This window comes from Nuphar pumila, chromosome 9, assembly GCF_984573655.1.
Source record: "Nuphar pumila chromosome 9, dmNupPumi1.hap1.1, whole genome shotgun sequence".
In the NCBI taxonomy this organism is placed as follows: domain Eukaryota; kingdom Viridiplantae; phylum Streptophyta; class Magnoliopsida; order Nymphaeales; family Nymphaeaceae; genus Nuphar; species Nuphar pumila.
This window is the reverse complement of record NC_143257.1, coordinates 124,551,771-124,577,973: the sequence shown is the minus strand read 5'-3', so window position 1 is coordinate 124,577,973 and position 26,203 is coordinate 124,551,771. Positions and strand designations below refer to the sequence as shown.

Here is a 26,203-nt window from a genome sequence, read left to right as displayed (position 1 = left end):
TTGCATATTAAACAAAAAATTATGCCAGGTAACATGGTTCTGATGGACACAAGGTGATTTTACTGTGAAGTTTATAGTGTTCATGTCTGGTTAGCGGTTTCTTCTGATAAATGGAAAGGGTAACATCTATGTCACAGGCCTATTTGGGTTAGTCTCTCCTCTGACATGATCAGACTCAACTCCGACACTAGATATGCTGTGACATGGTTGGACATAGTCAAAACCATGTCTGGCATGGTCAGCAGCAGTCAACCGTATAAGACACATGGCCAACCTGTGACCCATGTTATGCTTCCAACTTTTAATGTTTATTCTTAACATAAATGAACAAATAAAATAATAATTCAATGAAAATAATCATCTTTCATTATGTCTTTACAATACTCGAATGCTGTCAAATCACATTGTGCCATGACTTGCCTTGAGCTATCTCCTCTCTCTCTCTCTCGTCATAAAACTTATTCTTATTTTAAGATAATAGTTAATTAAAGTATATAATTCTAGCTATTAAGCTCACAATGTTCATGTTCATGTGCATGTTATAAAATTTCAAATTTGTATCCCATGTGGAATCATATGCCAAGTGACATGGAGATAAGATTCCTATTAGTCATATTGCTTCACTTTTCGTGTTACTTTCTAGAATACCCAATGTTTTGTATTTTAAAGGGGTAACCGTGCATCATTGCCCAGCTGAGATATTGTGTTGTGCACTAAGATAGATATCTGAACATATCCATTTGTCTAAGAGGAGTGGCATTATCCAAACACCACATGATAAATAAATCTCTCATACTCTAGTTTGTGGTTTAGAGTTTATCATAATTTCATTTTTTTATTTGATGCAGGTCCTAGACCTCTATGTGTGGCTCAGTTTCCGACTGGAGGACAGCTTTCCAGATCGCGAGGTGGCATCTTCGCAGAAGCAAATTTGTAGTATGTAAGTGGAAAGAATCGCCTTTTATATTTGTCATGCCTTCCCACTCATATTTGTGAGGCTATTTGAATCGCCTGGGAAACAGGCAGATCACCAGTTCATTATGGATCTGGATAGATTCGGATTCCCAACACAGTTTGAGACTAAATTTGCTTGCTTAAACACTATTTCTCATCCTAATTTGTTATCAATTCTACTCAGCTATGTCCTAGCCAGATCTGAGGTAAAAATGAAAAAACAACTGCTTTGCCTGCAACTGACTACATTTCTGTGACCGTTTGCAGATTGATTGAAGAGTTCCTAGAGAGATTGGGTTGGCAGAGGCCAAGGAATCTGTTTAAACGCCCTACATTGCGTTCTGCTTTCCTGACTTAATTTGGTCCCTCATTATTTTTGGTTTATTTGTAAAATAAGCAAGGGTCAGATATCTGCTACTTTCTAATTATTCATTTGTTTCTAATGTTAAAATAAGTTGATAACTACCCTTATTACAAGAGCAAATTTCTTGACGAACATGGCAAATTTGTGCAATTTTTTGTCTGTTGCAACATCCCAAATTTTAAGAACTCGGCACATTTTGCATGGTTTTTTTGACCATCAGATTTTGCATGGTTTTGGATCACGGGTGAGGTTTTGACAGCCTCATATACTAGGGTAACATGAGCTTAGCTGAGACTTTTTTTTTTGATAGGCAAGCTGAGGTTAGGCACAGACCCCCACCAGTTATACAACCTACCATCGGGTTTTGAACTTGCAACGCCCAACACATGGTGACGTGCACTACCAGCTCCTACCGAACGAGCTTAGCTGAGACTTGGTAAACACCAAGCGAGGGTAGATCAAGTTAATCTGTGCATTGGTTGCATTGCATGCTAAAACAAAACAACCTCGGCTGTAATGACTGGAAAGATGGTAGATTCTAATGAGCCTGATATTTTCACATCAGCAACATGCAGCAATCTAGAATCAAGGATCTTAACCAAGTTCAACTGGACTTGGTTAGGATCCTTATCTCTTGAGAGTAGATGCAGCCAAGTCTCTCCTTGCTGCCTATCGAAAAAGAAGTTATAGGCCTATCAAAGATAAAGTCTCCTAGCCAGGTTATGCCTTCAGTAATTCAAACATGTTGGAAGGAAAGCACTCGCTTAGATCTGGATTTAAGGGAAGTGTCTTCCCAATGTGTCCCGCAGGGAATCCCAGTTGAGAAAGATTCAGCAGGCATCATGTACTGGCTAAGGTCCATACATGCCATAACTTTGTTGAAAACTAAATTTCCCATCAGTTAGTATTCTAGAAAGTACTGCCAATAACAACGTGTTGTCCATTAGAAAACATGAATAGTTTGAATTTAGAAAGTGGTAATATGGCTTGGTCCCTAAACAATGACTGCTTTATCCTACCTGAAGGTTACCCCCTTGGCAGATAACCAAATATATCTTCCTCATCAATAGGTAAATAATGATTCAGAGGCTGGCCATAGCTCTAATAAAGTTGGGCTTGCAGTCAACTGAACCAGTGATTAGCTACAATAATCAACCTAACAAGCAGACATGAAGAATTTCATCCAACCATTGTGCGCTTGCGGCCACGCTGTCTCACTGTCACAATGAAATGAACGTAAATATGATGAATTAAAAAAAAAAGAACCTAAAAAATGAATTATAATGAAGAGAGTCCTGAAACCTTGAGCCAGTTTGTTCAGGGTAGAAGACCACTGTTTTGAAGACTTCCGATATGCAGCTAGTATCCTATCCATCTGCCTCAAAATAAATAGGGTGATAGTGAGCAGCTGAGGTTCCTTGAATGAAATTTTAGCAAGAAAAGGGAATTGCAATTATACCACATCACCACATAAAGAGTGCATGGAGATCAATGCACGTTCAAGCACATATAAGTCCACTGCTTTATCTTCGGGGAGAGTAGACATGAAGCTAAGACCAAAGTCGATAAGGACCTGAAGATAGAAGTAACCAGTCACCATAAACATGTAAACCCCATGAATTGCAATGTACTGGGAATTCAAACCTGAACAGTATCTCCAGAAACTATTCAACAGGTTTGATAATGAAGCACATCCATGGGACAAGTAAAGTGCATGGGCACATACATGCAGACAAGCAAATGCACATGAATGCCATGAGAACATCTTGCTAAGAGAATTCAAGAGCAGATATTAACTGTTCTTGATGTGAAAGCCTAAAAGCTCTGTGAGGAGTTATGACTCTCTCTCTCTCTCTCTCTCTCTCTCTCTCTCTCTCTCACACACACACACACACACACACACACACACACACACACACAGACATGCACATGTGCGCGCGCACGCATGCACACATAGGAGAGGCTGGATGCCTGCTGACCTGCAAGCAGTAACCCGGGTGACCACGAGAAAACCTTAACTATCATAGCCTGCTTGTAGCTGCACAGAGAATGCTAGGTTTTGGTAGGCACGTGTGTGTGTGAATAAATGGTTAATCACCCAAACAACGGAACTGAACATCATGTCAATTTCAAATCTAGCCAATGTGCAGTTATGTCCAGTTCCTGTGTAGGCCCACACAGCATTTGAGATCTGATGTTATACAAAGGTGCAAATATGTATCCATGTCCATAAGGAGTGCTCTCCATCTGCGTGTATGCATAAGATGCTCATTTTGCATGTGTGCTATGGAAAAATATGAATAAATCTAAGACTTTTTGCATAAGCACCTACCAATTGGTTATTACTGCTCCTAATTATCATGTTTGATGTAGTCAAATCACCATGTACCACGCCTCCATCATGTAGTTTTCCAATTGCATCTCCAATCTGTGCTGCAATGTCATCTATGCGTTCCTCAACAATACCATGTAAACCAAACTCCAGCAAGACCTCTTTTACAGATGGCCCCTCAACATACTCAAATGTCAAAGTGTGAAGAACAAGGTCCATGGCATACAAAGTTGGAGTAGGAACACCAAGCCTTCTTGCTTTTGTCATGCAACGAGCCTCCTGCAAAAAGTTTGGACTAAATCACTTCAAACTGGAAAAAGGAAATTTTGCATCACCATAGACAAAGACATCAGACAAGCCAGCTAAGCCAAGTCACACAAGAACAAGGTAAGTGCTCCATGCAAACGACGGGGGCAATATAATCATTCATGGATGCAAGAAATATTCCAAATAAAAACTGACCGCATTTAGACGTTTAAGAGTCAATTTTGAATCGAGAGTTGGGTGCCTGTACTTCTTGGAGAACCGTTCCTTAATAATCGATCTTCTTCCCACAAAAGTAGACTCAAAAACTCTCTGGAAAGAATAAAAAAACTTAAACAAACAGGCAAGCGGAAAAAAAAGGTCATGGATGAAAAACCTAGAACTGAAAAATGAACATCCTCTTACAGCTTCAGCTCCTTGCTTCAGAAGCACACAGGAATGCCCTTTCTCCTCAGAGTCAAACTCCATAATAGGTAATGAGGATTTTGCTGAACTTCGTGATCCTTAACAATAATTGGCAAGAGTTACATAGGATCAACAGATTCAAACAACAAAGAAATAACAGTGGTACTATAACATTTTACTATGTTTGCCTAATATAGAGAAAAACATGTAATGCCTACAACATGAAGACAAACAGGAGAGACTTGGAAAATGAATTATGAAAGCAGAGCAAGAGAGGATTTGAACTTACATTTCTTTTGAACTTCTATGAAGTACAAATTGAAGTCATATGAAAAGTTGAAAAGTTTGATCAATAAAGTTTTTAACATCTAGAAGAGTTTTAAAAAGAAAAATACACTAGAGAAAGAGAAAAAAGTAATGGAAAGAAATTTTCCTTGCCATAAAGGCATGCTTAATTGCAAATCCAGAAATTTAATTTTCTACTTTTTGTTATTTGTGTTTATAGTTTATTAATGTTCTGAAAACATGTAGTGTTTGGATGCAACTGAAAAATTCAAAAAGAGGCCCATGTTTCTCCTAATTTAGTTGTTTATTTTGACATTTTGAACACTGCTCATGTTAACCCCAATGGAGCTTATTTGACTCCACCACTAAATCAAGTATTGGATGTTTGACAGGCATCCATCTAGGTACACCCGCCTGGGTCGCCCGAGTGGTAGCGGGCTTGGGGAGAAGGTGCTGACCCCTTCGTCCCAGGTTCGACTCCCACCGGGTGTGCAGGTGCCTTTCATTGGTGGGCTTCGTAAGGGCTTGGGTGTGGATGACCCCACCCGGAGATTACCTGCTTTGGCAGGAAACTTTGTCATCAAAAGAAAAAAAAGACAGGCATCCATCTAGGGAAAACAATAAGGCCCTGTTTGGATGACAAGCTGAGAAAACATGGTTTTCTCAAAACCCGGTTTTCTAGAAACCTGGCTTAAAACCTGATTTTTAAAAACCTTGAGAACCTGGTTTCGATGTTTGGATGACAACTGCTGACCAAGAGGCAACCTCCTTATCTGAAAATTACTGTTTGGATGTCAATAAACCTAGTTTTGTAATTTTTTTTAAGTAAAAAATTAATGTTTTCATAAGCATTGAAGAAAAAAGACATTAACAAAAGAAAATTAGATCATTATGTCATTCTCATATAATAATCAGTTTTCCTTTTCATGAAGCATCTTTACAAGCACAGTTTATAATCATTTCAATATCCACACTGTCATAATGTCCAAAATACGTAAGATATTCATTAAAAAAGAAAGAGCAAGATAAGTAAAACGGATGACTACACTTAGTATCTATCTAACCTAGGTAGATGGCGAGATGGCCTTCTCAAATTAACTAAACAAGAAATTTTCAAAGGCACTGGCAGATTCAGGATCGTCCATCAATCTCATTATATTCAGAGCAACTTCTCTATTACCAAACATCATTAGCAAATTTGATGGTCACATGTTGACCTTTATTAATCCAACTTGATAAGGCCTTTTACAATGTGCAATCCTATCTTGTAATTGCCATGAATTACACATGAACAAGAGAACTGATCAGCACTACAGAACATTCAATCTTTGCTTTACCAATGAAAGCATGTATTTATTTTCCTGAAGCAAGAGAACCACTCATCAACAGGCTGAAAGCACACCAACAAGCATGATATAATTAGGCCCCACTTTAAGAAGCAGCATCCTATGAAACGGTTCAACACCATCCCAAGATAACATGCATTGGACGTGCAGTGATATCAGATCATTCTAACCTACTACATCTCTCTCAGACATTTTAACAAGCATTTCTCATGCACCCTTAACATCACCATGCACCCCAGGTCAACCAACATCGCTGTTCTAATAGCCATTGTCTCAGTAATTCCATCAAACACTTGGCGTATACCCCAAACGCAACCATACCAAAGTACATATGAATCAGAGCACCTCACAGCAGAAGGGCTGCCGGCTTCCTTCTTTTCCGTCCAGCAACAAGGAAAGAAAAAGAGAAAGAGCAAGAAGGGCTGATCGGCAAAGGGGCTTCCGGCAGGCCACTTTTCTGGCCAGCGACAAAAAGAGAAGCAGAGAGAAACAGACGGGCCTGCTGAGAGAGAGAGAGAGAGAGAGAGAGAGAGAGAGAGAGAGAGAGAGAGAGAGAGAGAGAGCACCTGCAACGGTCGAAGGATGGCGGGAGTGGCTTTGAGGATGCACGACGGTTAATGGAGGAGGGGGGTAGGGGTGCAAACAGATCGGATTCGTGTCAGAATCAAGTAATATCTAACCTTCTTAATCTAGAAATGGGAACAGTAAATCCGAATCAGAAAAGGTAGCGTGTCCCCGTAGCATAAGTTTGGACTCGATCAGGGTACGGCAAACTAATTATGGATCATCCAACAACTTTTTTTGTTAGACTTCTTGGATCCTACTGCTACATGTAAAACAATGTTATACATGTTAGTGATTCTTACTTAGTGAGGTGAAAACTTGCAATAATTTAAGAGCATATATATTAAATATAAAAAATATATTAGAGTAGAAACAAACAACCTAAAAACCATGAAAAACTTAAAAAAGGGTTAATACCATAATAATATCGCCATAAAGTGCTGATTCTTTAAGAAGCAACATCTAAAAAAATATTTTTTTTTTCAAAACTGGAAAACTATATTACTTTAAGAATTAAGTTACTGCTTATATTAGAGACTGTTAATCCAGAAAAGGTCTCAAACAAACTCGGCGGATCTAAAAAGGGATTCAGTTTGAGGACCGTAGAAAAAGAACCGGAATATGAACTGATCCGAAACCGGACCAGCGTATGCCCCTTATCCTCTTTCTCTCTCTTTACGACAAAACAAAGTAAACCCTAGCGCTCTTCTGAGAGAGAGAGAGTGAGATCCAAGCGAGTTTGTCTCGAGGTGAGAAATTCTCCTCTTATTAAGTTCCTTCGTTTCATTTCTTTGTCGATTTAAGGTTTTTTTCCTCGTTCTCGTTCGTCGGTCAAAGACATTTACGGCTTCTAGGGTTTAGCTTGGAGGAGTTTGTGTGTAATTCTTCTTGAATTGTTTCAGTGATCAATGCGGTCAAGGTTGTAACTACAATTGTTTTTCTTTTTTTGGGTTTCCTGCTGGACTTTTGAAATTAAGAATCTTTGGTGCTTCAGTATTTGTTCTTAGTTCAGTAAAATTTAGGGAACTAGAATCTTGGTTTTTTAGAACTTTTTCCCCCTCTTCTTTATGATGATATTAACGAAGAAAACGTACTAGATTCTGAAAGTTTCTTGATCTCATTAGATGGGTATCCATAAAAAATTCTATCATGGAGTGTTTATGATTAGGATCATTTGATACATTAGGTTGGTTGATTCGTTTATCCATCTCTTTTGGGGTAGGAAGATTCTGGCGAATAAGTGGATTACTCTTAGGGTGTATTGGTTGGAAATGAGTTTTGGTATATGCCTTTTGGCCGGTAACTGGAATATGTCATTTGTGGTCTTTTTTGGTGGTATTGGTAGTAACTCATGTGTCTTTTGTTTTCTTTAAGTTGCATGAAAAAAATGAAGAGAGCCGCGATTTGGAATGATGTGGAGGAGCTATCCTCTGATTCAGACTCTGATTCAAATGATGCTGGTCAGATAGGGAGCTCAAAGAAGACCAGTAAAGTGGCTAGTAGTGCATCATCGAAGGACATTTCATCCGAAAGTACGTAGATTTTCTATGTTTTTACTTTTCATCTTCTTCTTTAGTTGGAAAGTGGGGAACAGTGGCATGACCATAATGTAAGGACAAAAAAATTATCTGATTGTCTGATGATACATTGGAAGATTTCTTGATTTGATATACATGTGCACACTGGATTATAACTGTTATCTTAATTGATAGTTTTCTGCAGGTAGATTTTAGCTTGAACAGAACTTACAATCTCTATGTTCTTGATCATGTCCATATTTGTGAAACTTGATGATAGTGTTTGGGATTGTTTTGTTCCACACGGACTTGTGAAGTTCATTTATTTTTATTCTTTCTTTTCTTATTTTCTTTTCCCTGTTCATGGTGAGGCAACTATCAATTACAGAATGTGTCACAACATGCTCTCACATGCACAGAGGCACATGGTTTATAAAAGTATTCAGTCATATTTGCCTAATACTGCCATAGAAAGGTTGCCTTCAAACCCACAAATAAGGAGCATCACGAGTGGGTCTAACGGTCTGGTATGCCAAAGTGGGTCTAAGAGCCTGGTATCCCAAATTGCTGCTAAACAATATCCAGTCAAACTTACCTGAAACTGAATTAGTCCTAAAGATGTTGCCTACTCGCTATCTGACTGGGGCAAAGAATGTCTTGATCCTTAGAAGGCCCCAACCTTAGTTGGAGAAACTGCTTTCTGAACCAGTCTGTTGGCCAGGTTGAGAACAAAAAGCATCCAGCACTCTGTTGCTGGCCATTATCAACACAATGTTGCATGATGGAAACTGGAATAAGTTAATTGAACCCATGTCTTCTGTTGATAAGTCTATATACTTCTCTAATCCTGGAAATATTCTAGTTCATTACTTCATTCCCATCTGAGGTAAGGCACAATTATCTTGTCGTGGCCGTGATCCTTAAAAGAGATTCATATAAAGGGGCTGTTGTTTCTGCTTTATCTGCTGGCTGATCATGTATACTAAGTCGGTTGCTTTGGATTTTATTTGGATACTTGAACATTTTCATTACTTCCTCACACCACCAATGCTACTTAGACTATGCACTTGATATTCATGTTATTTTCATCCTTCATAATTCTTGGAAAATGTTTTGGTGCTTGAGGAGTTTGCTATTTTGTTCATCATGAGCAGCAGTTTAACCATCATGCCAATACGTTTTTGAAACAAGCAACATATCTGCATGTAGGATTTAAAATGAACAAAACTTGAATCAGCTGTGAGGACTCTCATAGCATTACCAAGAATATCTTTGTGGCATTCTGTTCAAAAAGTGGTTTAGACTTTGTTGCGCAGTAGCCTGAAATCTGGGAATGAACTGATTATTCTTGAGATTATCTCCATTAGTGGAGACAATTTATGCCACCAGGCAATATATGGTTATCTCAAAATCCTAGCACACACGGCATAAATCTAGATATATCTGTAAATTGTGATCCACTTCTAATGCTATCTATTTAGTGCAAGTGCTGTGCATTTTTATCATAATAATAAGAAGCAACCTTAGGACACCAAATCTATCTTGATTTTGTGGCTCCAACCGGAACAAGTCAGACCCTCAAAAAAGCAAATAAATCTGCTTTGAATAGAATATAAAGTCGCAAAGTTATATACACATTTGTGGTCAAAAGGATGCGTTATGTAGTGGTATGCCAGTTCTCATTGGCCAAAAATTTTCTTAAGTGATCCCTTTTGAAAGTGTGTAGCTGTTGTGATCCTGGTGGGACTTCATCAAGGTGCTCCTGGTTATGAAGCTAATCAGTTAATAGGTGGAATCTCCTGTAGGCACCTTCAAGGCTCCTGCTGGTGTCCCCACAAGCATTTCTTGTTAGTATGTCCTTTTGTGCAATCAGATACTGCTTTTATAGGCTAGGCCATTGGTCCTCATTAGGGCTGCACAACGAGCCGAGCTAGCTTGAGCTCGGCTCGGGCTCATCTCGTTTAAACCAGGCTTGGACTCGTCCAAGTAAGTAAACGAGCCAAGCTTGATCAGGTGTACGAGTTTGATTAAGCTCGATTAGCCCATTTAAGCTCGGCTAATAGAGTCATATAGTGGCTAGTTCTAGGATATGTACATATTTTGTTAACTAATAAATACAAAAAGCGTCTTTGCTCAAGCGAGTAGGGCATCGGTCGATTGCGCGTGAGGTCTGAGGTTCAAATCCCTGCTCTCTATGCCATTCATTCTGACTAACTTTTTGAATAAATCAATTTGGCTCAAGTCGAGCTGAGCCAGGCTTGAGCTCAAACCCGAGCTGAGTTTGTACATATAGAATTCAAGCTCGGCTCATGTGCACCCCTAATCCTCATTAACCTCATAGGCTGATAGGCTTTTTTTCTGTTTTGACCTCATTGAGATCCTCTTTCTTCTCTGAAGAGCCTGGTAAAATGTGTGCTCAAACATGTGGTCATGCCGTGATGGTGCAGGTGTGCTAATCAGAAGAACAGAAATATATCAGGAATACATGAAGGACATCCCTCTGCCTACTAACCGCCAGGCAGTTATCCTATTCACTACATGGCAGGGTTTAGCCAAATCCATCAAGCGGTTATATGGACAACCCTTGCACTATCTCACCAATGTCCTTATGAAGCAATGGGACCAAGCAAGGATGGGCACTGATGATTATCATCAGCCATTGGATTCTATCATCCATCCTTGCAAAGCTGAAGCCACCATTTGGGCAGTTGAGGAGGTCCACAGGCTTACATCTTCCCATGAGCATCTTGCAGAACTGTGGGCAGCAGACCCCATGCATTCTGCTTTTCTTGATCCAGTGTTTCCAGTTGCCCAGAAGACATAAAATGCTATAAACAAGCTTTACTTATTCTGGCATATGTTCCATACTTTGGCATGTAAATCAAACTGTTTAGCGGTACTTTTGCAGATCTTGATCTTTAAATTGGGCTTGCTTTTCGATTAGTGGTACTTTTGCAGGTCATGAAGGGCATCCCTCTGCCTACTAACTGCCAGGCTGTTATCTCATTCACCACATGGCAGGGTTTAGCTAAATCCATCAAGCGGTTATATGGACAACCTTAGCACTATCTCACCAATGTCCTTATGAAACAGTGGGACCAAGCAATGATGGGCACTGATGATTATCATCAGCCATTGGATTCTATCATCCATCCTTGCAAAGTGGGGGCCACCATTTGGGCAGTTGAGGAGGTCCACAGGCTTAACATACTCTCATGATCATCTTGCAGAACTGTGGGCAGCAGACCCCATTCATTCTGCTTTTCTTGATCCAGTGTTTCCCAGTTGCCCAGAAGACATAAAATGCTTTAAACAAGCTTTTCTTATTCTGGCATATATTCCATACTTTGGCATGTAAATCAAACTGTTTAGTGGTCTTTTGCCGATCTTGATCTTTAAATTGGGCTTGCTTTTCGATTGAGTCCGTGGTTGGTTATTCCAGGAAAGAGGAAGGCTGGTGGCATAGATTATGAAGCCCTAAGCAAGCATGGCTACAAGGGCGGGTTTTCAGTCTTGGATGTTCCTGCTCCAAGTACAGCTGCAAACCAGGAACAAGACTGGTCTTGGTCCGATGGGAGGAGGAGCTTGGGCAACAACGATATTGAAGAGACATATGAAGAGCGCGAACGGACAAGAGCTACAGTAGCTGATGCAACAAAGTTGTTGAATGTGCAGACGAAAAAGGAGAAGAAAAATCTCTCTTTCTCGCAGAAAGAGAATAGGAAGAGAGAACTTGGTCAGGCCAGCAGGGGGAAGAGCTACGTCGAAGAAGAGAAGAGGCTGCTGAGGGACCAGGGCATCTACTCTGGCTTTGATTCTTGAGAACGAATGAAGGATTCAGGGCCCATCCTCGTGTGAGCTCATTTTATGTATACACAATCTCAAACATAGAATTCTCCTTTTGAATCATCTATCTTCTGTTTGTTTTTTCTTCATGTTCCAACTTTGTTGCCTTTGATAGCTTTCATGGTCATTTCACATCGCTTCATTTGCATCCTATCTTTCCTTGGATTAACACAAACCTTGCCTAAAAAGATGAGTCTAGGTGGCATTCAACTCCTTTCTCTTTTCATATTAAAAAGGAAAAAAGAAAAAATCAAACACATGCATTCATAAGCACAGTCTGGTGTGTGTTTGCCTCAATGTAGCCTAACAGAAAAGACAAAAACATGGGTCTAATTCATCAGGCGTAATCTGGCAATCTTAACATGCCAAAATATATAATTCTGTTACTTCCATTTTTGTTGGTAATGAACAGCAGAAAGCAACACAAGATCATCTAGTTTGAGCTCGTATCAAATGAAGTGCTAACAAGCAACCAGTCTATCAGTGATGTTTCTAGGCTTTTATTCTTGGGAGTGGATATGACGAAAATCACTTGTTCAGAGCCCAACAAATGGTTCTAATTGTATTAGGAGTTGTCCTACAATAGCCCCCTAGAAGGGAAGCTCCTGCTTCGCTCCATTTACACACGCAGGGCACAAAATCTTCCTCCGAGACACCAGTAGATTCCTGAAAAAAGAAAAACTGGGTAAGCATGTCAAACACATTAGACTAGCATAGAGAAAACTCTGATGAGGCACTGGAAGAAAAACCAAAGCAGCATGTCCAATTGGTTAGTCCACGAACCAGGGCCACTATATAACACAAGTCAAACCATGCAGTGATACTTCATTATGACTCTACAAGGCTTCAGACTTCCAATTTATAGAGATCGTGATTTATGCTTGCATCTTTCATCTTAAACCCTCATTATTTGTAAACTTGAGATACTTAAGAATATTAAGCATAAAAAATTAAACATTAAACATTAAACAAAATTCGTTCGTAGTCCTGAAGCTGAAAGTGCAGCAGGCAATAAACAGATTTAACACAGACAAAAATAACAAAGCAAAACCTGATCATGTTGTTCAGGGGGCCTAACAATAATTGGTAACAAAACAAACAAAAGCTTCCAGGTGCCCTCAACCATGCAGCACTCGACGTTGAAGCCCTTGCGCTCAACTTCCACCTTCACTCTCCTTCCTTCATCCCCCTATTCAGAGATGACAGGCATCTAAACCTTTACTCCCTTATCTCTAGAGGCAGGCTGCTGGTGTTGGTAGTGGTGGTGGTGGAGGTGGGGCTGTTCATGGGAAAAAGTGGGGTGGAACTACCGGAACCATCAATGGGAGAATAAAAAACATTTTCCACGTCACTTTTAAAAATGGGATTCGTTTCTATTGTTTTTTAATAAAATCTAAAATGAATAAACAAAAATTTGTTTAAATAAAATTAAACTATATTTAAATGCATCTAAACATTACCCAAGACTCAATTAAATAAGATAATTAGGTTTCATTTTCAAATGAATCATAATTTTTTGTAACTTGTTGATCATTTGTCAGGAGTGTAACAAGTGTGGAAGTCATGACTAGTTTTCTTGGAAGCATTCATCTAAGTGTTCTTGGGAGCATTCATCACATAAATTGTGAAGCAAGCTTTAGAAGTGAAGCAGCTTTCACAAAAGCAATCTTCCGAGGATAAGTAGAAGCTGGTAACCATGGTTTGACATAAACAATTGACGATAAACTGTCTCTAGGGTGCTAGTAAGATGCATTATTCATCAAATATAGCTTTACATTCACCAAAGTGTGTCTAGAAAGGTCATGATTTTCACATTTTCTAGCACATGAAAACATGCTTACAATAATACATTACAAATCACAAACTCAATTCCAACAGAAGCAACCCCGCATGTTGAACAGAACAAGAAATAGATATCCAGAAAACTTGCCACCCATTTCCTTTTGACCTCATCAAATGTCTCCCCGCTGTTAGGATAGATAAGAACAGACTTTGTTGTCCCCTGTAAAAATCATATACCACATAAAGCACAATCCCCGCACAGCATGTGGAAAGCTGCAAGCTACCATAGTCTCTTAGTAGTGCAAACATGTTGCAATTCTTTCCACCAATTTACTGGATGCTGCCATCCATCCACTGGACCATCCCACTTGCCTAGACATGCTACTTCGCCTCTCTCACTCGCATACTCGACTAGAACAGTCGCCTTATGCATTCATCCATACCATTCGTCTAACATGTTTGCACCCTTGACTAGACATGGGACAACTCACCTATGAATGATGCTCTACCTCGCTCGACTTGCACTGTGCATCCTACACCTCAGAAAGATGTAGTAGGAGCAAAAAATATACAAGGACAAATGTATGTCCTCATGAGAAAATTGGCTCCAAGCACTCTGCTCCGAAACCGCCTTCAGATTAGCATGCTCCATAGTTTACATGGAACCAATTCTAAAAGTCTTTTCTCATTGTGTGGGACTTTCCCCAAAACCACACTTCCTAACCTAACAACAGAGACTATTTTCCATCTAGGAATATGATGCTCATGTATAATGATAAAAAGAGTATGAACATGGTTCTGAAGTAACTTACATTTGTCAATGCCTTGGAATTTTCATTTCAAGGAGCAAACAAGTTCTCCATGATTTGGTAGGCCCTGACAATGCAGGAAAGTGACATTGCTTCTTAGATGACTATAATCAGAGATATGACTGGGTGAACACAAGAATACTACCACTTGCTTTCCTGGCTGAAGTGATGGAAATAAATGCTTTTGCAAGGAACCATAACTGCTAACTTTGAGTAATAAAGAACAATACCTTCTGAACTGAGATAATCAAATCATGAATAAATCTAGGAGACGTGCAATTGATTCCAATAGCAACCACTTTATTGCATGAGTCCGCAATGGAGACACATTCAACCAGAGAATCTCCACTCACTACATTTATGCCATCTTTGGAATTGAAAGAAAACCATGCTGGTATCACCTTCCTCAAGAAGTTTGACGTATGCCTGCATGTAATGCTCCAAACATGGAATTGCTTTATGGTTGAAGGAGAGAAAAAAGAGAGAGAATTCATGAATATGTTAATAAAAAAAGCAATGCCCGTGTGTGTGTATGTGTGTAAGCAAGAGATAATCCAAAAACTCAGAAGAAATCCATCATTCCTGTTCTAGAGTGTGCGATGCATCTTGTTCCTCCTTAGTACAAGCATCAATATCCTGCCGAATTCTTTGATGATGACAGGGATATTAAATTATGCACTCTCATCAAAAAATTCTCAAGGTATGTTTGTGTTTCTTATACAAGTAGATTGAAAAGGTGGGGGTCCTTTCTTGAGCAACACCTATATGCCAATGCACCCCAAACATCCCTGACAACCTTGGGCTGTAGGAGTGAAAAAGCCAGGGGGGGGAAAAAAGGTCACATGAATCTTCTAGCATGCACAAGGATGTCATAATAAAAAATGTATAGATGAAATGGGTCTTTTTTAGGTGATACTTCTCACAGAATGAAATGGCAACACTAATCAAAAGCACAACCTTCTTTCAATATGCCATCTCCAAAAGAACAGTTAAGGCAAATGGCAGCAAGTCGAGCAGACCATGAATTTATAAGTTAGAAGAAAGAGCAATACCTGAGCTTCCAGTTTGTTGGGGATAGTTTCAAATGTGAGGAGATCAGCACTAGAATTTTGCTAGAACTCGAACCCTTCTCCTATGAAAGTCCTTTTAAGTCTCTAATGTAATAGCATCTCCATATTGCCCACTACAAAGCAGAGAGACTCATTCAGAACTGAACATGAATAAAACCCAAACAACGGAAAAATCAATGTCAGTTTGCCCACCAATACTCAGAACCATCAGCTAGATAAGCGCCATAGCTTCCTATGGATGCCGCAACTAAAATATAACGCGGTTTTGGAATTCGCTGATTTTCAATTCCATCATGTGCTCCTGAGTTGCATCTCTGAAGAAAATGATCGCGTGCCTCACACGCAATTTGGATGCTTTTCTGAAGCAAAGCTTCAGTTTCTTCCTTCGACAAACCTTTGGACTCAAAACCTTGAATAGTAGCCTGCACTAACCGAAACCAGTAAGAAACACATTATAATATAAACTAGTTAAAGGCCCTCAGTAATTGCCTTATATATATATATATAAAAAGGTAAATTGGGGACGATAAGTACTTGATAAGATGCTGTTTCAGCTTCAAGATAATCTAGATGAACCTGCCCGCGTAACAAAATGGAAAGTCACACAGTGTCATGACATCTTTTCTTCCTCAGGCGATTTGCTATCTTGAATCAACAGCTTAGAAAGGAGATGAGAATTAATGTGTAACGTCTTTTTTTAAAAGAGGACAAGGTTGTGTGAAAAGAAGCGGGTGTGTTGAAAAGTCAAAGAGTTGAAAGGGCTATGTGTGTGACTGTAACTGTTAAAATAAAGTGTTAGTAGTGATTTGTGGTTAAAGGGTGTAACCTTTGCAATAAAGTATTAGGGGGTTAGTGGCATATGTGGGTGCATGCCTTAATGATGTGTTGCTTATAGAAAGAGGAGTCTAGTTGTGTCATTTGTGTATTTTTTTAGTGTTGTGTGAGTTCTTTGCTTCTTGTTATTTTCTTGTGCTCGTTTGTTAATGTATGGAGGTATTTTAGCATGGTATAGCTAGTGTTTCTCTTCTTTTTTCAACATTTTTGGTATCAGTCTCGTTACAGTGAAGTTGGGCATAGTACTATGGTGGTAAAGGTCATAGCCGATGTGAAAGATCTTCAAGTGGTGGCGAGAGTTAATTGTTTTGTGGTTCATGATGTTGAATGGTATGAACACACTCAACTTCTCACAATCTTTGGTTTCTGTTTTTTGTGGTAAAAATTATGAATTTTGAAGTATAAAAAATTGAATATTCATAATCTCACAAGATCTTTGGGATCTAGTAAAGACTGGTTCGGTAGGAACAAAGAGTTTTAAAATAAGGAAGAAACTGATAGATGCAAAGAAGATTTAGAAAAGAGACTTCAAGGCTTTACTTGTGTTGCAAGAGGTGCACATTAATTTGTAGATCCACCAGGAGTACGAGAGGGTAGATAGAGCGTGCCTACAGGCAGTCACCTTTGATCATGTCTCACGAGGATCTAAATCTAAGGTTCGATAAGATCGAAGATGTGGGTTCATTTAAGTCTGTATTTGGATCCGGTTCCAACCTAGGTAGGGTTTTTAGATGAGAAAGACTTGAGAGGAGGAGCTTTTGATTATGGTGGAACTTTCTTATTTCCTGTTTGTTTTCTTGAGTTTTCAATTAAATTCAATTTCAATTCCCAATTATTTCTTGTTATTCGTAGGTGACTCGCGCTTAGGAGTGCACACGAGCTGAGCTTAAATGCTCTATGTACAAACTCAGCTCGGGTTCAAGCTCGAGCCGAATTGCTGAACAAGTGTGTAGAGGGCAGGATTTGAACCCCAAGCCTCATACACAAACGACCAACACCCTACCCACTTGGGTAAAACCATTTCCCGTACCTATTATTCAACGAAGCCTCTACATATCCTAGAACTAGCCGTTATAAACTATTAGCCGGGATAATCAAGCTTAATCAAAATCAAATGCCTGATCAAGCTCAGCTCCTTTACTTGCTCGGACGAGTACGGGTTTAAATGAGTTGAGCTCGAGCTAACTTGGCTCGTTGTACAGCCCCACTCTCACGTATTCCTTTCATCCTCTTTCCTTTTAAATTATGCAGCTTCTTCACTAGCTTTTCCTTTCTTACTTTTTTTGTTTTAAAGTCCAAACTGTTTAAAAAGAAACCTCAAACTTTTTGAATAAGAATTCCATCATTTGACATAGGTGGACCTATGTTCCATCCTACATTCGATCCTAACCATCTAATCAATCAGTAGGATTGGTCCACATTTTCACCTGGATGTGGACTGGTCCTAGTTGTCCAGATCCTGGATCTGGTGCCATCACACACGGCTCATTTTTTGTGCCTTAAGCACCTGATCGCCCTCCATATCAGGTCATGGGCCCCACACCTGACAGGTCATATCCCCAAGATGGAGGGTGATCAGGTGAGTAAGGCACAAAAAATTCTGATCTTTTCACTACTTCAGCTGGATGGCTAGGATCGACAAAGGATGGAACCCATCAAAGGATTGGATTCATTGACGAAATGAAAATTTTAAGTAGATTTAGGAAACTGATCTCATTATTTAATAACATGATACAACAAATCTACAACAAAAATTTACGAAATGGGATTAGAAAGAGATCAGTTTCCTAAATCTCTTATCCTTTTCGCTAACATCCTTTTTCCTTCTGCTATTCCGTAATACAGACTTAGGGCAACACAAAACGGCATCTTACTTCGTCAAAAATTCCATTAAAAACACATCTGTTTTCATAAAACTGGGAAAATTTAAATAAACAAATGAATTTCATTTTTTTGTTTTCTCAATATATCGCCCCAAAAACTCATTTTCTGAAGATGTTTAGGATACGAAAAATTATATCTCTGAAGATATTTTTAAAAAAGCCCAAGTATGGATCCAAAGTCTTGAAGATTTTCGATCCACAAAATAAAAGAATCTTTGTTTAGAGAGATGTCTTGAGAAACCACAACTGTGTAGTCTTTCAATGAGCGTTTTTTTTTTAAATCTTAATATTTTATAGAGATTTGTTTTTTTTGGTCCTCGTTTCCCTGTATATGCTACTCAGCTAATTATTTTACTTATTTTTTATGCCTTTTTTTCACAGATCTTTCTAAACTTCAGTAAAAATAGTAGACATTTGTCTGCCATGAGTTATGAATGTCTTCAAAATGTGTTAACCTCCGTACAAAAAATAACACAGGCAAGAGGACATTAGCAAATACAGTACGACCTTCGCAACTCATGGTTGCGAATGTCATACTGTATTTGCGAATGTCCTCCTGCCCGGTGTTATTTTCTTTTTGTGAGGTTCACACATTTTGGGGACATTTATATGTAAGAGTTGCAAAGATCGTGCTATCTTTGTGGAGGGGTAAAAATGTTTTAAAAAGTTGAGAATCAAAATTTTGGATATGCAGGGTTTTTTTTCAAATTGCTAGGTATTTCGAAAAGTGCATCATTTTACAAGGGCAGTACGCTCATTTTTTGAATATTAAATGGGTCGGGTATGGTTTATGAAATTTTATACCAAACCCAGGTTCGACCCGAGTTGTGATTAATATCCACAAATTTTTAATGTAAAAAACTTTAAAAATATATTATTTTACTGGGTATAATTTATGTAATTCTTATCGGATCTGGGTATGGTTTTACTTATGAATGGAACTTGAATCCGCATCACTTAGTCAGATCCGTGTGTGGACCCACTTATTTTAGCAGAGGACTGATCCCTTTGATAGGCATGAGCCTTTGGATTGCATTTTTTGACAAAAAACTATGGTTTTTAAATCAATAATTTTTGACATGTTTATAGCCATTGGTTTTTTATTTGTCATAAAAATCCTATACAAAGGTCAGATTTTAGTGATTTAAACGTTGATATCTATTAAATGAGCCATGTACATCACATTTAAGAGCTCAATTTGATCAAAACAACTTGCATCAGTGAGATCCCAAGATAGGGTATGAAGATAAGGATGACATAGGTGACGAGTGGAACTGAATTGCTTCTTTTATAAGGGAAAGACCTGTACGCTTGAGTGTGGAAAGTTATAACCTAACCTGGTAAAACCTTGTATGTGTGGATAGATGAGAGGGGCAGGGGCATATATTTCTTCTTGGGATGGTTTTTGGTATTGGTGCTAGGCTTGAAATTCTCTTTGGTTCTTCCTTTGTATTCTCTTTGTTTTCATAATAAAGAAGTTTTGCTTCCTACCGCCTTTCTGTTTTAATTTATCCGGTTGATTTTCAGAGCCAATTATGTTATGCTCTAGTGGTCATAAGTAATTGTTCAGTTCTGCTCGGCTAAGTATTTTCTCTTTCCCTTTAGGTGACTGCTGGTCATCTGCTGACACAATCGCTTCTTGTTTGGCGTATCGATACCCTTTGCTTGAAATTTAAGTCTGGAATATTGATGATATTTCTAAAATGTTGCAACTGTATCATGATATTTTTCATAAACCCATAAGCCATCTAAGTCATTTTAGACTAGGTAGATATGGCTTAATTTTGTTCTGCATTTTGGTGGTGGTTTGTTTTTTGTCTCTGTGTAACGCTTGGTAGGTTCTTCGTGATCATTGTAAAACTGGGGTAACATCTCAATACAATTGGACAAGCGTTTAAACGGTTCCATACAACTTCCTCTGGCAACACATTTGCTCAAATGCTACATAACATTCACTGGCTCAAATGCCGTTCACAACTTGGATCTTAGTAGGTACTGCACTGCAGAGAGAGAGAGAGAGAGAGAGAGAGAGAGAGAGAATGGAGTAAATGGGACCAAATCTTCCTTTTGCTACTACATTTAATCTATGTAGTCAAAAGCCTCGACTAGGCACATACTAGTCGACGTAGTTGGTCAGACATAAGTACAATGCCTAGGCTTTGCAATTCCTACGTGGGTACCTTAAAAGGTACCAAATTTGCTGATTAGGCACCGACTAAGCTGCCTCCACCTAGACAGGATGACAGTTTAGCCATTTATTATTCTTATATATATATATGTGTGTGTGTGTGTGTTTTATTTTGCTTTTGGGATTTTTTTGCTGAAACATTGAAAGCATGGACAGCTAATTTTAATTGATTATATTTTTTATATATGTGTGTGTTTGTTTCTGCTGATTTTTTCTATAAAATCTTAAAAGCATGTTTAGTATTATGGATTATGTAATATGTTATTTATATATGTATGTGTTATTGTGCTTCTGTGAAAGGTTGAAAGCATATTTTGTTGATTATATTAAATATATTATGAATAATTGAAATATATATATTTTATGTGTATAATTATATATATGTATATTCTGGTTATGTATATTAATATATTTTTATGAAAGCATGTGTAGTTTTGTACTTGTGTAATGAAAATATCTTATTAGTAAAAGAATTAAACATACTTTTATGTATATTTTGTGTACTTTTTTATATTTTAATTGGAGTACCGACTAGTCCTTGACTAGTCTTTTTAGGGGTCTACCGACTAGGGACCTAGCGCTTTTGACTACATAGCATTTTGGGTTTTCCACAAACAGATAATGACAGTTCTTAACGGTATTTAGTTATCTTCTCCTAGTTTTTCAGAAGCTTTTTCATTAATTATTGCCTAAGCTAACTATTAATACATCACAAACCCAGCCATTCAGATAAAACGGATCTGAGATGAAAGCTTTTGAGCATCTCTTCAAGAACATTATCAACTAACAACAAACTATGAACCAATTTCTCAAGAGCATCCTAGCGGACAAGCTTCAACTTACTGTTGAACATCTGATTATTGCATTTTTATTGAATGGTTGGCTACACTGATTACAGATGCATTGATGAAATACATAACAAAAAATGCTTGACCCACAACATAAAATGAAGGCTGATTCCTATCAAACTCATTGTTACCGAATACAACTAAATGAAATACATCATGGATATTCAAGTATGAATCATCATGGACCTCGTCGTGGTGCTAAACAAAAGCAACCACGTGCCTCATCTTCAGGTATCATGCCTCCACCCTTACTTGTGTCAACTGCCTCAACCATCCTAACAACCTCATCCATATCAGGCCGTTTCTCAGCATTTGCATCCCAACATTTTCTCATTATGTTGGCCAATGCGCTTGGGCAGCACCGAGGGATCTCTGGTCTCAAATTCTGCCAAGGTTTAACAAAGCATTTGAGTTTGCATTGGAATTACCACAGGTACATATGCACATGAAAAATGAATTCTCGTGTAAATAAAATTCCTAATCAACAAACAATACCTGCAAATTACCAATTACAAGGAAGAAGTTCCAGCACCAATCACTACACCAACTGATATTGAAAATGGCCAAAATAATAACTCTCTACATGCTCATACTTGTACCCCCCCCCCCCCTTCTCTCTCTCTCTCTCTCTCTCTCTCTCTCTCAAGCATACATGAGCCCACATCCCAAACCCTCCAAACATCTTCGATACAAGTTTTGTAACAGAATGCATGAGAAGGCAGACAAACCTGTCGCACAACGGCAGAAGAGACTTCTGCAAAACTAAGGTCAGGATAAGGCATTTCACAGCAGTAGATCTCCCATAAGCAGATTCCAAAGCTGTATACATCGCATCTTCTGTTGTAGGGCTGACCATTCAAGACCTGCACCACCATATATATATTTGTAAAGTTCTGCCCAACATGAATGCGTTGCCAGATCATTTTCACGTGACAAATCACTGAAACTTCCATAAATTTGACTAAATTAAGAAAAATTATGCCATGCCAGCATTTGCCATCCCAAAGCGTTAGAAATTAAGCTTTCAGAAAAACAAATGAAGAATAATTGCCAAAATTTGCAATGATGGAACATGCCAAGTGAACAACAGAAATCATGATAGCAGGAAGCCGGCAGAGAGAGAGAGAGAGAGAGAGAGAGAGCCATTTCACAAAAAACCATTGAGCATGATGTTTCCTAGGTCAATAACCATTTTGTGTAACACAGACGCCATTCCATGTCATTAATTCCCAAATGCTGAGTAAGTTTAAAACTTAGTGGTTTAATCACTCGCTTTGTCAAAATTAACCGAATTTAGCCATTTTCTGCACTTTTCAAGAAGTAAACATCTGTTGGTACATAAAATGTGCATTTCATATATTTTACCAGTGCATTAACTTTCCAAGAGAACAAAGGGATGCTATAAACATGTGTGTGCCTTTATCACATTAACGATGAATAATCTTGAACAGAGCTTCAGAAATTTTGACAACTGTAAATTGTAAAGCAACAAATATAAGCAACGTAAACTATTCTTAAGAAGAAATGTAGGAGGGATTTCAATCGCATGAGGTTCAATACCTCAGGAGCCATGTAACCAAGTGTACCAGTTTCACCAGTCATATCCTTTGGGTTTTGAGCTTCAACACGAGCAACACCAAAATCAGCAATTTTAAGAGTCCTAGTTGCATCAAGCAACATGTTCTCTGTTTTAACATCACGGTGCACGATCTTCCTTGAATGGAGATAGCTAAGCCTAAAAAGCAAGGCCAGAACCAACAATCTTTTATATCAATAAATTGAGTTTCTAAAAGAGGTATGGAATAATTGGAAAGAGTAACTTACCCTCTTGAGAGGTCCAAAGCAAGCTGGATCACAACCTTAAAAGCAAGTTTCTTGCGCCGGTTTTTTATTAAAAATTGTTTCAAAGTTCCACCAAGAAGATATTCCACAACAACACAACATGCTCTTGCTGGGATCGTCTGATGAACATTGTTTGAAGAACTTCTTGAAGGAATCTTGAGCTCCGAAGTGCCCATGGACGCTCCAACAAACTGCATCATTCAAGGTGAAATCCGTCATGATCAATGACTCAAATTACATGATTTGGTTCCACTTGACAAAAAAATCTTGTCCAGTTTGAAAACATACATCTGGTCACAAGTCCAACCAGAAAACAGTAAAAAAGAATGTTTGGAAGCATTGTATAGGAAATAGAGCAACCTTTGTCACATTTGGATGGTCAAGCTTATGCCAAACAGCAACCTCCTGCTTAAATGATGCTCGAAGAGCAGCAGTTTCAGACTCATTGGCAAGACCATCTTCTCCCCAGTCCAACAGCTTAACTATAGCACAACACGAGCTGGAAGTGAGGAACTCTATGGTTATAATATTCATGGAATGGAGTTATTGTGACCAAAATAACAGCTGGAAATGAGGAACTCTATGGTTAACCAAGTGAAATGTTTCTTAGGAAGTTCTCACAAATCATTGTCCATCTTTTCAAGGATACTTCACAAGAAACTCATTCTTAACACTTCTCTTGATGCATTTCACATATTATACCAATTTCTGATTTTTTTTCCTTTTTCTTTCTCTTAATTTTTTAACAGAATACTATTTACTGTATTTTGTGATTATTTTTGTCTCCAACCAAGAGAAAAACATGTTTTTTAATATCAAAACACAAAATTTTTACATAGTTCAATCACTGTTTTTAGTTTTTTTTGGTATATCATGGACTGATATATTTATCCAACATAAGCCTAGACATTTTGCTGAATTGTTACAAAAATTTTAAAAGGAACAAAAGTCATAATTAGAAGTGCTTCATCCATGAGTTAGCAGGAAATTTCTAGTACCCAAACTAAAGCAGAAAAACTAGCACGATTTGAGTGCCGTTTCAATTTATCAAGAACAATGAGAGATGAAACCAGATAAATCTATTTGTCCAATACATGCAAATTGCAAACCCTGTCAATATGCTATTAGTTATTAAAACCCAAAGAAAGGACAGTTTTCAATTACATATGGACATGATAGCATATGCATATAATTCAGGATAAATCCACGTGCATTGCTCTAATACAATGAACAAACAGCACAAAAAATCTACGGTAGAAACAACAATGAAAAGCTTGAAACTCTTTCAAATGGAAAGCACAAAGTAAAAAAAGTATCTAAGAACACCAAGTAGATGTTTATATGGAATAATTCAACAACATGCAAATCAAAGTGGCAAGCTCTGCAAATGTAAGTGCAGAGCGAAGAGTATACTGTACATCTCAGCTTCACCAAATGCCATGAATCTCTATTTCAAAACACAGTTTTATCGCATGGAGAAAGATAATTCGCCGAATTACCTGCGACATCTTGCCCATCGTAAATGCCCCGATAAACAGTACCATACGTGCCATGTGCAATGACGTTCTTCACATCCAATTTCGACAAATCGATCTCCCATTCAGCCTTGGGCCTCTGTGCGTCCTTAGCCCTAGACCAAACCCTGCTCAGATGCTTCTCCAATTGGTAATCCAAGCTCTTCAGATCAATCTGATCGGCCCTAAAAAACATCTCCTTGCTTCCCAAGCTCCTCGAACTCGCGTCTTTTGCAGCAAGACCAATCCTCCGTTCATCACCTTCACCAACAACCTTCCCCTCGTTCTCACCATTCTCAGCTTGAGTGCTTCTCCCAACCTTAGGATAAGCATCCATGTTGGGAAGCCCTCAATTCAGAGAATAATGAAAACTCTGCACCCCAAACGCCCCCAAATAAAACCAGAGCACAAGAAAACGACCCAATGAATCAAAAGTCACCAAACAAGACGAAACCCACAACCACTACAGAAACCAACCAAATCCTGCACATACTCACAAAAAACAATCACTAAATAACCTCAATTCTCAAGCGAAACCTCCGAGAAAAACACCCTTCAATCAAACTATATGACACCAACATTCCCAAAAAAGCAAAGAAACGCGGGAAAACTCCCTCCCCAAGAATCAAAACAATCAAAGGGAAAGAGCAAAAAGAAATCCCGGGAGAGTAAAATTGTTCAAAAACCAAACGCCAACCAAGAAAACGACGTTCCAGACGCAAAGAATCAACCAAGAGCCCCAGAATTTTAGTCTGAGATAGCGAAATAGGAGAGGCGGAAGATTCTCCTTTTGTCAAATCCCTCACAAAAGCGTGTCTTCCCCGTTTGTTCCACGCGCGTGAGAGAGAGAGGATTTTTTGCTTTACGGTTTGACCGTTGAGAAATCCTAGACGTCCAAATCTGTGGCGCGCCGACTTTAGTGGGGGTACCGTGTGGGTTTTGACCGTTGCCTTCCCCTACAGACAACACGATTATGTTGTGATTAATTAGTAATAAATCATGAACTAATTTAATTATTAAATTAATAATAAATACGAACTTAGTAATTTATTATTTAATAAATCTAAACTAACTTTTTTTAATAATCATAGAAAAACCACCTCACTCACCGAATTCATTAAACCTAAAGTTCCTTTTCGCTGTTTAGTAAGTATACGGAACTCCATTCTGCAACAAGAGTCTTGCACCTTGGATGTCAACGGGTCGGGTTTGGTTAAGACCCAGGTGGAATCAGACCCAAACCTCGTTTGAGATTATGATATCGGGTCTGGGCCAGGGTCGAATCAGACCCACCATGAGAGAACCCACACCCAGATCCTATAAAGATTATATGACCCAGACCATACCCGGTAAAATAATATTTTTTTATCAATTTTACTTGAAAAATCGTGGATCTTAATGGGAACTCGGATCTGACCCGAGTTTGTCATGAAATTTCACAAGCCATACCCGGATCCATATATTAATGGGACCCTTCGGGTCTGACCCGTATTCTAATGGGGCGTTATTATTTATCTGACCCTTAGGGTTTAGTACGGGTAGGGTCCGGATCAAAC

The 26,203-nt window shown here is 38.6% G+C and overlaps 5 protein-coding genes and 1 pseudogene across 6 annotated transcripts in view; 3 read left to right on the top strand and 3 right to left on the bottom strand.

Annotated features, from left to right (window-relative positions):
• LOC149829279 (ATP-dependent RNA helicase SUV3, mitochondrial-like) overlaps positions 1-1,450 on the top strand; it is a 61,350-nt gene extending 59,900 nt beyond the window's left edge. Inside the window, exons 15-16 of the mRNA XM_090018010.1 lie at positions 849-940; positions 1,222-1,450. Coding sequence (XP_089874136.1) covers positions 849-940; positions 1,222-1,312 — 183 coding nt within the window. The 3' untranslated portion in view covers positions 1,313-1,450. The remainder of the gene's footprint in view (positions 1-848; positions 941-1,221) is intronic.
• Positions 1,451-2,238: 788 nt separating this feature from the next.
• On the bottom strand, positions 2,239-6,850 carry LOC149829278 (uncharacterized). Of its 2 annotated transcripts, XM_090017331.1 has the most exons (7): positions 6,517-6,850; positions 4,320-4,417; positions 4,113-4,226; positions 3,651-3,929; positions 2,778-2,891; positions 2,621-2,693; positions 2,239-2,535 (listed from the first exon to the last, which is right to left on the bottom strand). In XM_090017331.1, exons 2-7 carry the CDS (start codon positions 4,380-4,382, stop codon positions 2,498-2,500), a joined length of 681 nt encoding a protein of 226 aa, XP_089873457.1. In that variant the 5' UTR covers positions 4,383-4,417; positions 6,517-6,850; the 3' UTR covers positions 2,239-2,497. The 2 variants fall into 2 exon arrangements, with proteins under 2 accessions (XP_089873457.1, XP_089873458.1); XM_090017332.1 differs by lacking the exon at positions 6,517-6,850 and having other exon boundaries at positions 4,320-4,622.
• Positions 6,851-7,140: 290 nt separating this feature from the next.
• Positions 7,141-11,962, top strand: LOC149829276 (uncharacterized). The gene is made up of 3 exons (XM_090017330.1): positions 7,141-7,263; positions 7,889-8,046; positions 11,474-11,962. The coding sequence occupies exons 2-3, from the start codon at positions 7,893-7,895 to the stop codon at positions 11,851-11,853; spliced, it is 534 nt and encodes a 177-aa protein (XP_089873456.1). The 5' UTR covers positions 7,141-7,263; positions 7,889-7,892; the 3' UTR covers positions 11,854-11,962.
• Positions 10,454-11,605, top strand: RDM1 (RNA-DIRECTED DNA METHYLATION 1). Its single transcript, XM_090018111.1, has 2 exons — positions 10,454-10,927; positions 11,474-11,605. Exon 1 carries the CDS (start codon positions 10,454-10,456, stop codon positions 10,853-10,855), a length of 402 nt encoding a protein of 133 aa, XP_089874237.1. The 3' UTR covers positions 10,856-10,927; positions 11,474-11,605.
• Positions 11,963-12,105: 143 nt separating the features above from the next.
• LOC149829275 (homocysteine S-methyltransferase 2-like) lies at positions 12,106-17,847 on the bottom strand (annotated as a pseudogene).
• A 3,435-nt stretch (positions 17,848-21,282) lies between these two features.
• Positions 21,283-25,236, bottom strand: LOC149829274 (serine/threonine-protein kinase 52-like). The gene is made up of 6 exons (XM_090018006.1): positions 24,633-25,236; positions 23,494-23,615; positions 23,116-23,324; positions 22,852-23,026; positions 22,020-22,154; positions 21,283-21,676 (listed from the first exon to the last, which is right to left on the bottom strand). The coding sequence occupies exons 1-6, from the start codon at positions 24,982-24,984 to the stop codon at positions 21,470-21,472; spliced, it is 1,200 nt and encodes a 399-aa protein (XP_089874132.1). The 5' UTR covers positions 24,985-25,236; the 3' UTR covers positions 21,283-21,469.
• Between the last annotated feature and the right edge of the window lie 967 nt (positions 25,237-26,203).

Excerpts from the sequence above, each read along its gene's own strand:
- LOC149829278 (XM_090017331.1), bottom strand. The coding sequence starts at position 4,382 with ATGGAGTTTGACTCTGAGGAGAAAGGGCATTCCTGTGTGCTTCTGAAG. Across the intron at positions 3,930-4,112 it reads CTCTTAAACGTCTAAATGCG|GAGGCTCGTTGCATGACAAA; the intron begins GTCAGTTTTTAT and ends AACTTTTTGCAG. Across the intron at positions 2,536-2,620 it reads CCTGAACAAACTGGCTCAAG|TGAGACAGCGTGGCCGCAAG; the intron begins GTTTCAGGACTC and ends TCATTGTGACAG.
- LOC149829276 (XM_090017330.1), top strand. The coding sequence starts at position 7,893 with ATGAAAAAAATGAAGAGAGCCGCGATTTGGAATGATGTGGAGGAGCTA. Across the intron at positions 8,047-11,473 it reads GAAGGACATTTCATCCGAAA|GAAAGAGGAAGGCTGGTGGC; the intron begins GTACGTAGATTT and ends TGGTTATTCCAG.
- RDM1 (XM_090018111.1), top strand. The coding sequence starts at position 10,454 with ATGTGGTCATGCCGTGATGGTGCAGGTGTGCTAATCAGAAGAACAGAA.
- LOC149829274 (XM_090018006.1), bottom strand. The coding sequence starts at position 24,984 with ATGGATGCTTATCCTAAGGTTGGGAGAAGCACTCAAGCTGAGAATGGT. Across the intron at positions 23,325-23,493 it reads ACCATCCAAATGTGACAAAG|TTTGTTGGAGCGTCCATGGG; the intron begins GTTGCTCTATTT and ends TGAATGATGCAG. Across the intron at positions 22,155-22,851 it reads TTGGTTACATGGCTCCTGAG|GTCTTGAATGGTCAGCCCTA; the intron begins GTATTGAACCTC and ends ATGGTGGTGCAG.